The 15,696-nt window shown below is 37.0% G+C and overlaps 1 protein-coding gene across 1 annotated transcript; it reads left to right on the top strand.

The window, feature by feature from the left end:
- Positions 1-14,295: 14,295 nt before the first annotated feature.
- On the top strand, positions 14,296-15,370 carry LOC133797962 (uncharacterized). Its single transcript, XM_062236110.1, has 2 exons — positions 14,296-14,642; positions 14,785-15,370. The coding sequence occupies exons 1-2, from the start codon at positions 14,384-14,386 to the stop codon at positions 15,057-15,059; spliced, it is 534 nt and encodes a 177-aa protein (XP_062092094.1). The 5' UTR covers positions 14,296-14,383; the 3' UTR covers positions 15,060-15,370.
- Positions 15,371-15,696: the final 326 nt, after the last annotated feature.

Here is a 15,696-nt window from a genome sequence, read left to right as displayed (position 1 = left end):
TTAATTGTGTTTCTAGAAACGTCCATAGAGTCCTATAAATAGAGATGTAGTCTCCCCATTTTGTATTAAGCCAAAAAAAATACAAGTTGAGTTCTATAAGAGAAAGCCTCTTACATCATACTATTATCTCAATATTAACCTTAGTTTTCAACAAAGTCTTCAAGTTCTCCTGCATATTCATCTTAGTTTTCAACAAAGTGGTACTAGAGCAAAGTTCTTGAAGAAACATGGCAAGTGGAGGAATGGTCCCCTTCCATGTTCCAATGCTCACCAAGAGCAACTATGACAATTGGAGTATCAAGATGAAGGCGCTACTAGGAGTTCAAGATGTTTGGGAGATTGTTGAGAAAGGCCATAAGGAGCAAGAAGATGTTGTTCTTTCTCAAGCTCAATGATAAGCCTTGAGGGATTCAAGAAAGCGAGACAAGAAAGCGTCCTACCTCATCTATCAAGCGGTGGATGAATATGCATTTGAGAATATCTCAAATTCAACTACAACCAAAGAAACGTGGGAGAAGCTTCAAACTTGCAACAAAGGAGTGGAGCAAGTTAAAAAGATCCGTCTTCCAACTCTTAGAGGTGAGTTTGAACTTTTTTTCTTGGAAGAATCTGAATAAATTTCTGATTATTTTTCTAGAGTATTTACAATTATCAATCAATTAAGAAAAAAATGGTGAAGACATTAGTGAAGTGAAGGTTATAGAGAAAATTCTTCGCACTGTAACTCCAGCCTTTGAATACATTGCTACGAATATTGAGGAAAATAAAGATTTAGAAACTATGACAGTTGAGCAACTCGTGGATTCATTACAAGCCTATGAGGAGAAACAAAAGAGGAAAAAGAAGCAAAAGGAGACTGTTGACAAATTACTACAACTCAACTTGAAGGAAGAAAATTTTGGCAATAATAGAGTTCAAAGAGGAAGAGCACTTGACCAAGGAAGTGGGCGTGGAAGTGGCTATGGATAAGGAAGAGAAGGAAGGGGTGGCTTCAACAACTTCAATAATGGAAAAAGAAGTCGAAATCCACAAACAACAACACGATATGGAAAAGGGAACTCATGATCAACAAATGAAAAATCTCACATCAAATGCTACAATTGCAATAAGTTCAGCCACTATGCCTCCGAGTGTAGATCAAGGAAGGTTTAAGAAAAAGTCAATTTTGTCGAAGACAAAGGTGGAGAAGAAGGAACATTGATGCTAGCTTGAAAAGACAATGATGAAGGCGAAGAAAATAGATGATCCCTTGACACCAATGCTAGAAATCACATGTGTGGACAAAAAAGAATGTTCGTGGAGCTTAATGAAGCGGTAAAAGGAAATGTCTCTTTTGGAGATGAGTAAAAAATACACGTGGAAGGTCAAGGTAAAATTCCCATACGCTGTGAAAATGGAGGCCATCATTCATCTTAAACGTTTACTTTGTGCCCAACATGAAGAACAATATTTTGAGTTTGGGTCAATTGCTAGAGAAATGTTATGATATTCACTTGAAAGAAAATAACATTTTCTTAAGAGATGATAAAAGTAATTTGATTACCAAGGTGCTCATGTGAAAGAATAGAATGTTCCTCTTGAATATTCAATATGATGTTCCAAAATGCCTAAAGGCCTGCTATAACGACTCATCATGGCTTTGGTATCTACGCATTTGACACCTTAATTTTGGCGGACTCAAACTTTTGGAGAAGAAGGAGAAGGTGAGAGGCCTTTCATTCATCTATCAACCAGATCAAGTTTGCGAAGGATGTTTGCTTGGAAATCAATCTCAGAGAAGCTTCCCGAATGAGTCATCTTCAAGAGCCACCAAGCCGCTTGAGCTCGTACATACTGATGTTTGTGGATCGATAAAACCAAACTCTTTTGGTAAGAGTAAACACTTTCTCCTTTTCATTAATGAATTTTCAAGGAAAACATGGGTTTATTTCGTAAATGAGAAGTCAGATGTGTTTGAGAATTTCAATAAGTTCAAAGGTCTTGTTGAGAAAGAAAGTGGTCTCCCTATTAAGGCCATGAGATTTGACCGAGGAGGATAGTTCAAATCAAATGAGTTCCAAAAGTATTGTGAAGAACATGGAATTCATCACCCCTTAAAGGTGTTGAGACCCCCCTTAAAAAATGGAGTGGCAGAGAGGAGGAAGAATCGAACCATACTCAACATTGTTTGTAGCATGCTCAAAAGCACAAGAATGACCAAGGAGTTTTAGGCTGATGTCGTGGCTTTTGTTATATACTTGGAAAATCGCTCTCTAACAAGAAGTGTGTATGAGAAGACACTTCAAGAACCATGGAGTGGAAGAAAGCCCGAAATTTCTCACCTCAAATTCATTGGAAGTATTTCTTATTTTCATATGCCCGATGAGAAGATAACCAAGCTTCATGACAAAAGTAAGAAGTGTGCATTCATCGGCTATGACTCAAGATCAAAAGGCTACAAGTTGTACAACCCAATTATCGGCAAGATTCTTATTAGTCGTGATGTAGAGTTTGATGAAGAAGATTCTTGGGATTGGAACGCATAAGAAGACGAGTATGATTTTCTTTGTTACTTTGAGGAGGAAGAAGAAGTGGAACAACCAATGATGGAAGAAGAACATCAAGAGCCTACTACTCCACTAATATCACTAATCAAAAACTTACATGAAGATTCTTCAAGCGATAGTTCGAATGAGAAAACACCACGCTTCAGAAGCCTACAAGAGATTTATGAGGTAAATGAAAACCAAAATTTCATATCTCTTATGTGTCTCTTTGGTGATTATTGTTAACCTCTAAGCTACCAAGAAGTGGAAGAAAGCATGGAGTCGAGAGACGCCATGGATGAAGAAATCAATTCAATCACGAAGAACAACAAGTGGGAGCTAGCTATGCTTCCACAAGGACACAAGGTGATTGGGGTAAAATGAGTGTACAAGACAAAAAGGAACGCCAATGGAGACGTGGAGAGATATAAAGCAAGATTGGTGGCAAAAGGCTATAGTCAAAGAGAAGGCATTGACTATGACGAGGTATTTGGTCCTGTTGCTTGTCTTCAAACTGTTAGATTAATGATTTCCTTGCCAGCCCAAAATAGATGGAAGATCTACCAAATGAATGTAAAGTCTCCCTTTTTGAATGGTTTCCTCGAAGAAAAAGTCTACGTCGAGCAACCATTGGGCTATGAAGTAAAAGGACGTGAAGATAAAGTATTAAAGTTGAAGAAGGCTTTGTATGGTCTAAAGCAAGCACTGAGAGCCTGGAATACACTAATTGACAAATACTTTCAAGACAAGAATTTCACAAAGTGTCCATATGAGCATGCACTCTATATCAAAGTAAAAAATGAAGATATTTTGATTGTATGCTTGTATGTAGATGACTTGATTTTTTCAGGTAGAAACCCGAGTATGTTTGAGGAGTTCAAGAAACATATGGAAAAAGAGTTTGAGATGATAAACATTGGACTCATGTCTTATTACCTCGGCATTGAAGTGAAGCAAGAAGACAAAGGCATCTTCGCCACTCAAGAAGGCTATGCTATAGAAGTGCTTAAGAAGTTCAAGCTGGATGACTCTAATTCCAGTGGGCACACCGATGGAATATGGAATCAAGTTGTCAAATGATGACGAAGGAGAAAAGGTGGATCAAACTCTCTACAAATGCCTTGTTGGAAGTTTGCGCTACCTAACTTGTACGAGGCCGGAAATTCTCTACGTTGTTGGAATCATTAGTCGCTATATGGAAGCTCCAACAACAACTCATTTCAAGACTGCAAAGAGAATACTTTGGTACCTCAAAGGTACAACAAACTATGGCTTGTTTTATTCATCTTCTAACAATTATGAGATAGTTGGATATAGTGATGTGATTGGAGAGGAGACTTGGATGATAGAAAGAGCACCACCGAGTTTGTGATTCTCATGAGAAACACTGCTTTTATATGGATGTTAAAGAAGCAACCCATATTAACACTATCAACTTGTGAATCTGAATATGTTCCTGCAACTTCATGTGTTTGTAATGCTATTTAGCTAAGAAACTTGCTGAAAGATTTGAATGTGCCACAAGAGGAGCCTATCGAGATTCGTGTTGACAAAAAATCAACACTCACACTAGCAAAGAGTCTTGTCCTTCATGAAAGAAGCAAGCACATTGACACTCATTATCATCACATACAAGAATGGATTGGAAGAGAAGAAGTGAGGTTGGAGTTTGTAAGATTTCAAGCAGCAGACATCTTTACTAAGCCACTCAAGGGAGAAACTTTTGCCAAGTTACGAGGCATTCTTGGAGTCACAAATAAAGATTATGGGGGCGAGGGGGGGGGGGGGGGGGTTTGAAATATTAACTTGATTTATTATGGTTAGTTTCTATAATTTTTATTAATTTAGAGCTTCTAGAGTTTCCATGTGTTTACTAGAGTTTCTAGTGTCATCATATATTTACTAGAGTTTCTAGAATGTTCATGTATTTATTAGAGTTTATTAAGTACTCTAATATTCTATAATTCTCATTTCATAGTTAGTAGATGAGAATTATCTAGAATAATCTACTAGCTAATATTTTAATTGTGTTTCTAGAAAGGTGCATAGTGTCATATAAATAGAGATATGAAATCTCCCTTTTTGTATCAAGCCATAAAATACAAGTTGAGTTCTATAAGAGAAAGTCACGTCAATTATAATATTCTCTCCCATATTAACCTTAGTTTTCAACAAAATATTCAAGTTCTTTCCCATATTCATCTTAGTTTTCAACAAAAGTAAGGAAGTGGAGGTGCTTGCATTTGAAATTTTTTTTTTTTAACTTGACTCTTGGTAATATTTATTAATAATTACATAACTCTCATAAGGCCTTGATTTACTTTATGCAGTTCACCTCCTTAGTTAATTTAGGGATAAGATAAGCCCCGAGTTCCACACTTAGATGTGGCACACTACGAGTTCTACGTATTACTTCAAAAATACAATTTAGGTTCACTTAGATGGACTAGGTATTTATCTTTCATCTATGAGTTCATTACTGTTTAAGGCTTTTTGTGGTGCAGATTAGGTTCAATGTGAAAACACACAAAATTTGACAAAATGATATATATTGTGTTTTTATTTTGCTTTTAATCATTCCATGGTACAAAAAAAAAAAAAAAAAAAAAGAAACACGCTACTGTTTCTGGCTAAAGCATAGAGGCAAAATATCATTCCCTGAAAGCTGGTGGGAGGATGTTTTTACAGGAGCTATTGGGACATGGTGAGAGATGAGGTGTGTGTTAGTGTGCATCACTTATTTGCTATAGGCCATATGGATCCTAAACTGAATTATACATACATTTGCCTAATCCCGAAGGTTGAGAACCCAGATAAAGTTGATAAGTTCAGGCCCATCAATTTATGTAACTTCCTCTACAAGATCATCGCTAAGATCCTCTCTAACAGACTTAGATCGCTAATGGACAAGATGGTATCTCCTTTTCAGTCTGCCTTTATCCCTGGAAGGTGGATTGCAGAGGCCTTTCTACTTGCCCAGGAGTTGGTTAGCACTGTAAAATGGAAGAAAGGTAAGGGATGCTTATTGGCAATCAAAATCGATATGCACATGGCATATGACAGGATTGAGTGGGATTTCCTGAAGAAAGTACTAGAAGCTAGAGGATTTGATCACTGAGCTATACATCTATAATGGAATGTTTGTCTTCTATATAATACTCCATCCTCCTTAATGGTGTTCCTTTAAAGAAGTTGGCGCCCAGACGAGGTTTGAGGAAAGGAGACCCTCTGTCTCCCTTCCTGTTCCTTTTGTGCAATGATGTACTGTCCAAATTAATTCAGGAGCAAGAGGTGGCAGCTTTCAGGGGGTGTCGATTGCTCGGAATTTGGTTCCCATATCACACCTAATGTTCTAAGATGATACATTTCTTTTCTCTCGGGCAAACGAAGAGTCAATTGCAACTTATATGGGATGCATCAAAATATTTGAAGAATGGTCAGGTCAAAAATGCAGCAAACATAAATCTAGTGTGCTTTTTTCCAGTAATATGTCACAGAATTTGAAGCAAGTGCTATTGGGAAAGCTTGAGGTGTCCCAAACTTTAGGCGAAGAAAGATACTTAGGGAACCACTTTGTGTTCAAGAGAAGGAAAATAGAGGATTTCAGGTATCTTAAAGAAAAGCTAAAGATACGACTGGAGGGATGGAAGGTTAAACTCCTATAATTGGCCAGCATGTCTACTCTAGTCAAATCAGTAGCGCAAAGCATTCCGATATATTCGATGACTACAAACAAGCTATCGATATCATTGTGCCAAGAGATGGACGCTCTTATAAGAAAATTCTGGTGGAATGGAAACTACGAGAAGGTCCGATAAACTACCTTGAGGGTCTGGGATACTCTTTGTCAACTAAAGGCCTCAGGAGGCCTGGGGTTCCGACGCTTTGAGCACATCAACAAGGCATTACTGAGCAAACTTGCTTGGGAAATGGAAACTGACTCTGAGAAGTAGTGGGTTCAATCCATGAAGAGGACATACTGCAAAAACAACACATTTTAGGCAGCAGGAAGAACATCAAATGAAACCCCTCTTTGGAGAGGAATAGTAGATGCAAGTGCTATTATTAAAAGAAATTGTTTGACAATGGTGGCTTCAGGAGAAGTAATAGACTTTTGGTTTCAACCATGGATTCCCTGGTTGAAGTACATGGAATTCAAAGATGCAATGGAAACAGTTAGGCCTTGCGCTCCTAATATGAGAACTGTTGCAGATACATTGTAATAACCCGGATTTTTATTTTTTATTTTATTTATTGTGTTTTATGTAAACATTGTTATGTGATTTTTTCATTTTATTAAGAGTAAGAATAATAATTAAAATAATATTTGGTGAATATTATTTTAATTAATGAAGTGTGAATTGATCGCTTTAGAACATAGTGTGGGGATTTAGATGTGAAATAAATCTAAGATGAACATCTTGTTCAAAGTGTTTAAGTATATAATTTTTTGTGTTTGGAATCCCCATAAAATCTTAGAATTATTTTAGATTATGATTTTGTGACTTATTCACTTTGAGTTTATAAATAATTCAAGAAGAATTTTATGGGATTAAAATTATGATTTTATATTGAAAGGACTCACATAAAATCATAGACATAAATTTATACCAAAGTTGCATTATTTAATGCTTAGACCATAGCTGGTTATGATTATTTTAAGCCATGGTATAATGCATTATTTTGGATATAATGCGTGTAACATTTCAGCACATATATTATTGTGCTTCTCACGTGTGTCTCGGCCAACCACACAAATCAAGTTTTGGTGGGAAGTTTTTTAAAGGATCATGGGAAGTTATTAGAGGTTAGATGAGAGGGAATTAGAGTGTTTTCTTCCATTTACTTCAGACCATATCATGGTTTTAGGGAGAAGCCTAGAGAGAAGAAGGAGAACACGTTGTGTTCTTGTGGTGTACGTCCACTTCGGGTCCAAGAAAAGAAAGGCAAAGTGAGTTATTTCTTTGAGTTACAGATCTTAGACATATCCTTAGAATCTCTTAGAATCTCTGTATTGATTGTAGAAGGAAGCAAAGAAAGAGGAGAGAGTTTCACCCAAGTTTCAGAAACTTTGGTCGGAAATCCGAACTAGTGTAAGTGCCATCCTTGGCTTCGTTCTTCTCTTATTTTCGTGCATGAAACTTATGTTGAACAGTTTGTATGTGTTCATAGTTATGAGGACTATAGGTAAGGGAAGAAAAAACTACTAATAACCAGTCACAGAAAGAAGTACAAGCCCGTAGTTTTCCTTTAAAGTTTTTACGGTACCGTTTTCGATTTCGTTTCTTAAAAGTTGGGATTAATTTCTGAGTTGTTTTACATGGTTTAAATCAGCACTTTGGGTCTAGAAACACTCGTTAAGGTGTTGGGGGTGATTTAATAGGAAAAGATCTTGAGTTTTGGGGATAATTTGGTGGTGGTTAGTGCTTGGTAGGTGGTTTTCATGAAAAGGGACAACACCATTTGTTGCCGGCGTTAATGGTGGAGGCCGGTGATGGTGATGGTGGTGGCTGAAGTGATGATCATGGTGGTGATGAGGGTGATGTCGTGGCTGCCATGGTAGGGGGTTTTGGGTCCAAGCAAGGCTCGAGTTGGCCTTGGAAGTTGGCTGTGCGTGAAGGTGATAGTCTTTTGATGGTCACGTGCATGTTCATGCATTCAACAACTTGTTACTAGTGGTTACAAGTTGGAAACCAAAGGGACTAAAATGGTAATTGGTCCCAAAACTTTAGGATTTTATAGCAAGGCTTGGGATTAAATACTTCTAAGTTTTAGGTCTGATTTTAATGAGTCGGGGTTAGAAAATTTATCTAAGTAATATCTAAGATTAATAATTTACGAGCTAAGCTCGGGAATTATTATTTAAGTTTCATGAATGGTTCTAGGTTCGAGAATCAGTTTCAAAGTTTAGATTTGATGACTTAGAACCTAAAAAAATATTTTCAAGGACTTAGAAAATATTTTAGGAAGTACAATATTACCAATTTTAAGTCTCAAGGTCAAGAGGTGGGCTCGGGGCTCATGAATTAGACTCAAGCATCGGAAAACATAATTTTAAGAAATAATTGGGGTTTTGACTTAAAATTTCGAACATGGCCTAGGATAAAATTATTATTGGAAATAATAATTTTCTAAGTTGAGTTTGGGATTCTGAGAGGGGTATTATGGTCATTTTACCCCAAGGGCTCGAATTTGGGCCAGGGTCGGGAATTTCAGTTTTTTTTTTTTTTTAAAATTCCCTTATATATTTTAGAATCTTAGTAAGCATAAACTAAGACATATTGTCCCAATATGATTATAGGGTCTAAACGTGATCGGAAATACTCACAAAGACATAATTCACCAAAGCTAAGGACAAGAGGTAAGGAAGTATACACCAAGAGTAACTTAGCTTGTTGTGATCTTAGTGAATTGTTTGCATGTTTGTATACTGCCGGTTAAATTCTAGTTGCTATATATATGTGTGATTATATGGCTGGATGCGCATGATGGTACCCATCTATCGGGTTTGAATGTGCTTAGTGCAGTAAGTTATCATCAATGCATGTGCAATGTTTGTGACTGTCAAGGGAAACCTTGTGAGGGTGGACCCCATGCAGCCGTGTAGTGAGGTTAGTCGTCAAGTTAGTAAAGTCATCGGGTTTTAGCGGAGTATACCCCTTTGGCACGGGAGGTGAGTATTCTCTGGGCCGCGGAGGCCACCCGGGGATCATGACCCCATAGATAACTCGATGGCTCAGTACAAGGCCTTTTGAGGGCAGATCCCCATGCAGGTGTACAGTGGGGTTATCCGCCAAGTCAGTAAAGTCATCGTGTGTTTAGCAGAGTGTACCCCTTTGGTATGGGAGGTGAGTATTCTCTGGGCCGTGGAGGCCACACTGGGATTAAAACCCCACAGATAACACGATGGCTCAGTTATATGATTTCAGTATGTTACGCAACACTTTGACTTATGTGAATATGCTAGACGTGTTGCTCAGTTTGCAGTTTCTGGATATGCATTTCTGTTATGAAAAGTTTGTTTTGAATAGTAGAATCATGAGTTGTAGCTAGCTTCCTTACTGAGCGTTATAGCTCATCAGTTACTCTGTGTGTAGGTAAGGGCAAAGCTTAAGGAGTAGTGCAATGAGCTGGAGGGGATTCTGTCTTAAGTATGCATACTGTGAAATAACCGACCTGCAGGGTTGTCAAGGTTCTCTTAAGTTTTCCGCTGAGTCCAGTAACAGTTTTATCAATTTCATGTTTACTAGTTTATATAAAGAAAGCCATGTGGCTACAGGCTATTTCTTAAGCTACGTTTAAACTACATTTTGGTTTTTAAAAAAATTATGGGATCCCATCCAAATACTATTTTATTTCAAAGTACTCTAATGCAAAATTTTCCAAAGTTTACTTTAAAGTTTATTTAGTTTCTAACGTCCGATTTTTACCAAAGTTGACCGTAAGGGTCCAGTTGACCCCGAATAGTCATAGTCGTGTTCGGTGGGTCTAGTTAAGAAAAGTCAGGTCGTTACATACATCCAGAGATGGAAATGAATGGGACACCCTGAGAGTGATTCAAGTGTTTGGAGAGACTATGGGAAGGAGGATTTACGAAATTCAAAGGCTGCCAATTGGCCAAGCCAACACTGTGGTGTGGAAGGCAGCCCCAAATGGTCTTTTCTCCATGAGGTCTACTTATACTCAAGACCAGAGACACGGGTTCAATGAACCTTCCTGGCTATGAAAGAAGATATGGGATCCGGGTATAAACATGAGGCATAGCATGATTCTATGGAAAGTGTTCACCAATGTAATGCCTACTAGAGAAAAACTGAAGTTTTTTCATGAAAAGGAGAGGAGCACAAAACTGTTGAACATGGCTTCATTAATTGTCAAATTGTGAGAGCCCTCTGGTTTACAGGGCCTTTTGAAATAAGGGTGAGCTCCATCCAGGCCGCCACGTCTTTTGAATTTGTGGAAAATGTGGCAAAAAGCCTAAATGCTCATGTCACGACTCGAGCCCTAGGCCGTGGCAGATTTGTAATATCCATAACTTGGGTGGTCCAAGGTCAAACTTTGACCCTTGTTGGAAAATAGTCTCTATAAATGATCATTTAATTTATATTAAATCATACTATAATTATAAGTTAAAATAATGAAATAACTCATATAATTATATATAAAAATATTAGTGATAAATGTATGATCATTTATCATTATACATAAAACATTAATATTCTCACAGTTATGTAATCACCAAATAGTTAAATTTAATAAGTCATAAACACCCAAAATAAAACTTAGCATCCACCATTCCTCATCCCTAACTATTTCATAGCTCATTCAGATATACCGATCATTAGATTCGAAGTCGAATACGTATATAGGCTAAACACATTGGCTCCATAGATAATTCATCTTTTCCATGTTCGCATCACTAGGCTCCTGGAATGGGAGAGATAGGGTGAGCTTATAAAGCCTAGTAGGAAAACAACTAATAACATAGGACCCAAAAGTTAAATACAGCCCCTGCATGGTTAGCTTTTAAAACAAAACATACATCATCATGTATAAACCAAAATAGAGAAACCACAAATAATCATAAGAGCATAGCTACAAGTGCACATCACACCGTCCACTAGATCTATAGTTCCCGTTACCCACCATAGAAAATCCGACATCCTAAACCGGGTAGCCGGACCTGATAACCACCACAAGGGGGAGGCTCAGAACACTTCCTGTATACAGATGCTAGGTCTTTACACCTACAGGTAAGTGGACACCTGATCTACCTATGATGACACAAAGACTAGGTCGCAAAACAACAACGTGCACCAATCATGATCACTATGGCTCTCGTCGGTATAACCAAATGAAGGTAAACATGAAAAGAAAGAAACATATTCCCTTTATATTTTAGAAAATTGGGCAGCATAACAGCTGCATTTGAATAAAACCCAAAAATCATAATATGCATAAATAAGTGAACAAAAATATATTTGGCACCCAGTGCCCTCAGAACAGATCAAAAAACATGCAGATTAAGTTTTCAATTTTTTAAACATTTTATAAATATCAAAATTGGAATATGTTTAATGCAATTTAATACAAGTAAAATAAATTCAATGGTCAAGTTGATTCCCTTCCTCTTTAGATACCTCCTTAGAATTTAATCCGAGCCCAAAGCGACGCTCCTAAGCTTAATGATGATCTTAGAGTGATTTAGTCCGATTTTTATATCACATTTTTCCTACGAGCACCAAATAAGCAAACGATTATCATCATAGCATTCCTTATTCAAAATCGTGTCCAATGACATATAATATGACCATATTTAAAATTTCAAGTTCCGGAACCTCACCCAAGCGGTGCACTATAGCGGTTGGTGGCGGTACCGGAAACGTCGACAAATATATGCATGGCATATATCAAAACAATCCTCTCGATGAGTACACCACGAAAGTACAGCTCCTTCGCCCAAATGACCTCCGGTGTCGCTGGAAAACGCTTCCAAAGGGCGGAGATACCCAAAATCTTGCTGGAGAAAAACGGCGAGTTGACTGGAATGACTTAGTGAGTTTTGTTCCTCTCTCCACGCTGGTTCCAAGGGTATCAATCACTCGTCAAGAGGTGGTCGGAGTTGGCCGAAAAAAACAGTCAAAGTTGACGGACCAAAACTTTGACTGGCGATTCCAAACGATTGACGGCGAGTTGGGCAGTGCCGCTTGGCAGTTGAGGTCGCCGGAGCAAGGCGAAACCGATGAGCTGCCGCACATCAAAAATGGTGGCCGATGGTGTTTGGGTCTGGTGCCTTGCCATGGTTTGCCGAGAGAAGAGGAAGAGGAAGAAGAAGATGAGGAGGAGGAGAAGAGTGTCGGGGAGAGAGAAAGAAAAAGAAAAGAAAAATCTGAATATATAATTAAAAAAAAAAATTCCCTTGACTTTTCAATCTGAAAATTCTTCAGGTTTTACAGCCCAAGAGTGCATAAGGTGTCTCAACTACACTGGCAGTTTAATTGAGGAAATTTGGAAGAATAAGAATTCAATCTAGTTTCAAGGTAAAGGTATTAAAGTGGATACTCTGTTAATAAATATTCAAAACAGGTGGAACGAAAGTAACATGGAGAGGATATGCCCGAGGGTAGAATGGAGACCACCAAGAAACAAGATCCACGTGATTGATACACTGCCAAGAGAAGTGGAAGCAGTCATTTTTACGAAAAAAAATCTGATGTCCCAATTTTCTATACCCTCCTCCATGTCTCACGTCTTAAACTAATTGGTGGGACATGGAGGGAATAGGAAATTGAGACAGCAGATTTTTTTTCCATTTTTACAGATGCATCTTGGCTGGGAGGTGAGACAGGTATGGCCATGGTGGCGGTAGAAGTCAACAACGGGTCCTGGACATACAACGTTGCCACGACACATTGCTGGAGTGCCCTGCATGGCGAGTTTCTTGCTATTAAAAAACCCCTGCTTTGGGACAAAGAAAATAGATCAAATAGGATTGTCATCCTCTCTGACTCCATAATAGCAGTCAATTCAATTGCAAACAACAGTCTTCCACCGGATTGGAGAGTTAAGAGTATGTGGTTAGAGGTTGTTACTATGGTAAGTCACTTTTTGAATTGTAAGTTCTTCTACATTAGTAGAGATTGTAATCGCTTACCCGATAGCTTAGCTAAAGAGGTGAGAAACAATGTTAATCTAACTAGCTGTAAGTTAGGGGAGGGTTCCCCTAGTTTTTTAATTCTAAAGAACTGATTGTTCTAGCGAAAAAAAAAAAGACAGCTGTTTGTTGTGAAGTCACTTGGCTCCGAAACATTTTACTTGACATTTGCATAAATATTTGAAATGAGTATAAACATATGTTAATTCTACGTAAGCGTATTATATTGAAATAACATTTTCCACATCATGCACTAACTGATAAACGAAGAAACATGCCATATGTATGTAGGAAAACATATCGAGTCTTCTTTTTCGTTCTCAATTGCTTTCCCATGTAAACTGATATCTTTTTCGGCTTATGCGCAACAAACCATTTATTCATTAATTTATTAAATGTGTTTCCACAGCACCCTTTTTTGACTTGTTTTCTATTAACGATTTTTTTTTTCAACTTTCCTTTCTCTACGAATTTATGACTAAAATATCCATTTGATACAAAACAACACTTTTCATTAGCGTTGTTTGGATGCACCAAGAAGCTAATAAGCCACGCATAGCAAGTCCTTAACACTATAGTCTCTACCCAGCTCTTAAACCTAGCTGATTAGGGTTCGAAACTCAATTGCTAATATGTTAGTTTGATGTTAAGATTAAAAATAAATAACACCATCTCAAATATATAAATTACACTTCTAATTAATATTAATAGTGTTATAACCATTTGCAGATGTGATTAGGATTTTATGTAGTTTCTTTCTTCTTTTTTTTCAAATTAACGTAGTTATTATTTAGAAAAAAATGAGAAAATAATTATTACGTAAGCACCTATGTTTCTAATGCAGGATAGTGGGTTCATGATCAGTCAATCCACAGAAAAGAGCATAAAAAATAATGGTTGACTCATCTTGGGAAAACAAATTAATACTAAAGTCAACAAACTAGTAAATATAAATAATTTATTATAGTTCTACAACGTGTTTTAATTGGTTTCGGACAATATAAAAGCGTAACAACCGCAAAATTGAAAACGGTGTCAATTCTTGGCCGTTTAGCACTAAATGATCTCCGTTACTGATCTATATAAAGCAAACCATTTACTCTTTCCCTTCATCACCAACAAGTACCAATTAGTAAACTTATCTCTCCTAGTTTTTAATCTAGTTTCAATATATATTTAAAAGTCTCTTGGTTTTACTCAGAGAATGGCAAAGGGATTAATATTGGGAGTGATATTAGCTTCGATGTTGGCCGCATGCATGGCCAACAGGGATGGGAGGTTCGGTTTCAACTACACAGATTGGTTTCAAAAACATCGCAGCTGGTATGGTCAACACCACCCAAACAAAACCCAAGAGGTTTCCAACAAGATTATCGTAGGTGGCTCTCAACATTGGCGCTTCAACTTTAGCTACACCGATTGGGCTTTCAAGCATGGCCCATTCTATCTGAATGACGTCTTAGGTAAAACTATTATTAATATCTTCACACGCATTATATATAAATATCTACTATTGTTATTTTCATTTCGTACCAAGAACATCATATAACATATCAATTCTATCAATAAAAGTAATAAACGAGATATATTTTGGTGTGCATGCAGTTTTTAAATATGATCCACCTGTGGGCAAGAACCCACACCCACACAGCGTGTACCAGCTGCCCGACTTGAGGAGCTTCATCCAGTGTGATCTGAGTAAGGCAAAGAAGCTGGCAAACGCGACACAAGGCGCGGATGAGGGATTTGAGCTGGTGCTGGACAAGTGGCAGCCCTACTACTTTGCCTGCGGTGAGAGCAATGGCTTCCACTGTGACATCGGACGCATGAAATTCTTCGTCATGCCAATGCTTCGTGCGTGGCCCTGGCGCCGTAGTTAACTTGGTCATCATGCATGGACGATGGATCTAATTTCCACAAAGAGCTAACCCAAGTTTTATCATTTTCACTTGATCGGAGAGTCTTCATCCTTTAGAAGTTAATAATATTGAGCAATTAATAATATATATTGTTCAATAAATTAATTATAAGTTTTTTTTATCATATTTTAATCCCAGTTTTCTATGTTGAAGTTTATTACGTACAACTCGTTTGCTCAATCTGTTTCCCACTTAGTCTATGTCCACAATTTATAACATTTTATACACATTTTTTATTACTTGGAATAAAAGTACAAACAAATATTCCTTAATTACTCCAGTACTTGTCCAATTATAAGTAATAAAATTTCTTAATAAGTTTGTCCCAACAATGACTTTTATATATTGTAGATACAAACCACCGTTGCTTAATTTTATATATAGAATTTATTAATTATTATTATTAAATTTATTTTATTGTCATATAAATTTCAAATAAATAAAAAATATTACATATAAAAAATTGACATAAATATATCATAAATATAAACCAAAACATTGTTAATGATAACGATTTTAAACAAAAATGATATTTTTCAATAAAAATTAAGATTATGTATATATATTACTATTATCATGATAATTTATACTATTTAAA

Source organism: Humulus lupulus, chromosome 1 (genome assembly GCF_963169125.1).
Source record: "Humulus lupulus chromosome 1, drHumLupu1.1, whole genome shotgun sequence".
In the NCBI taxonomy this organism is placed as follows: domain Eukaryota; kingdom Viridiplantae; phylum Streptophyta; class Magnoliopsida; order Rosales; family Cannabaceae; genus Humulus; species Humulus lupulus.
This window is presented reverse-complemented; position numbering and strand designations above follow the sequence as displayed.

Excerpts from the sequence above, each read along its gene's own strand:
- LOC133797962 (XM_062236110.1), top strand. The coding sequence starts at position 14,384 with ATGGCAAAGGGATTAATATTGGGAGTGATATTAGCTTCGATGTTGGCC. Across the intron at positions 14,643-14,784 it reads CTATCTGAATGACGTCTTAG|TTTTTAAATATGATCCACCT; the intron begins GTAAAACTATTA and ends GTGTGCATGCAG.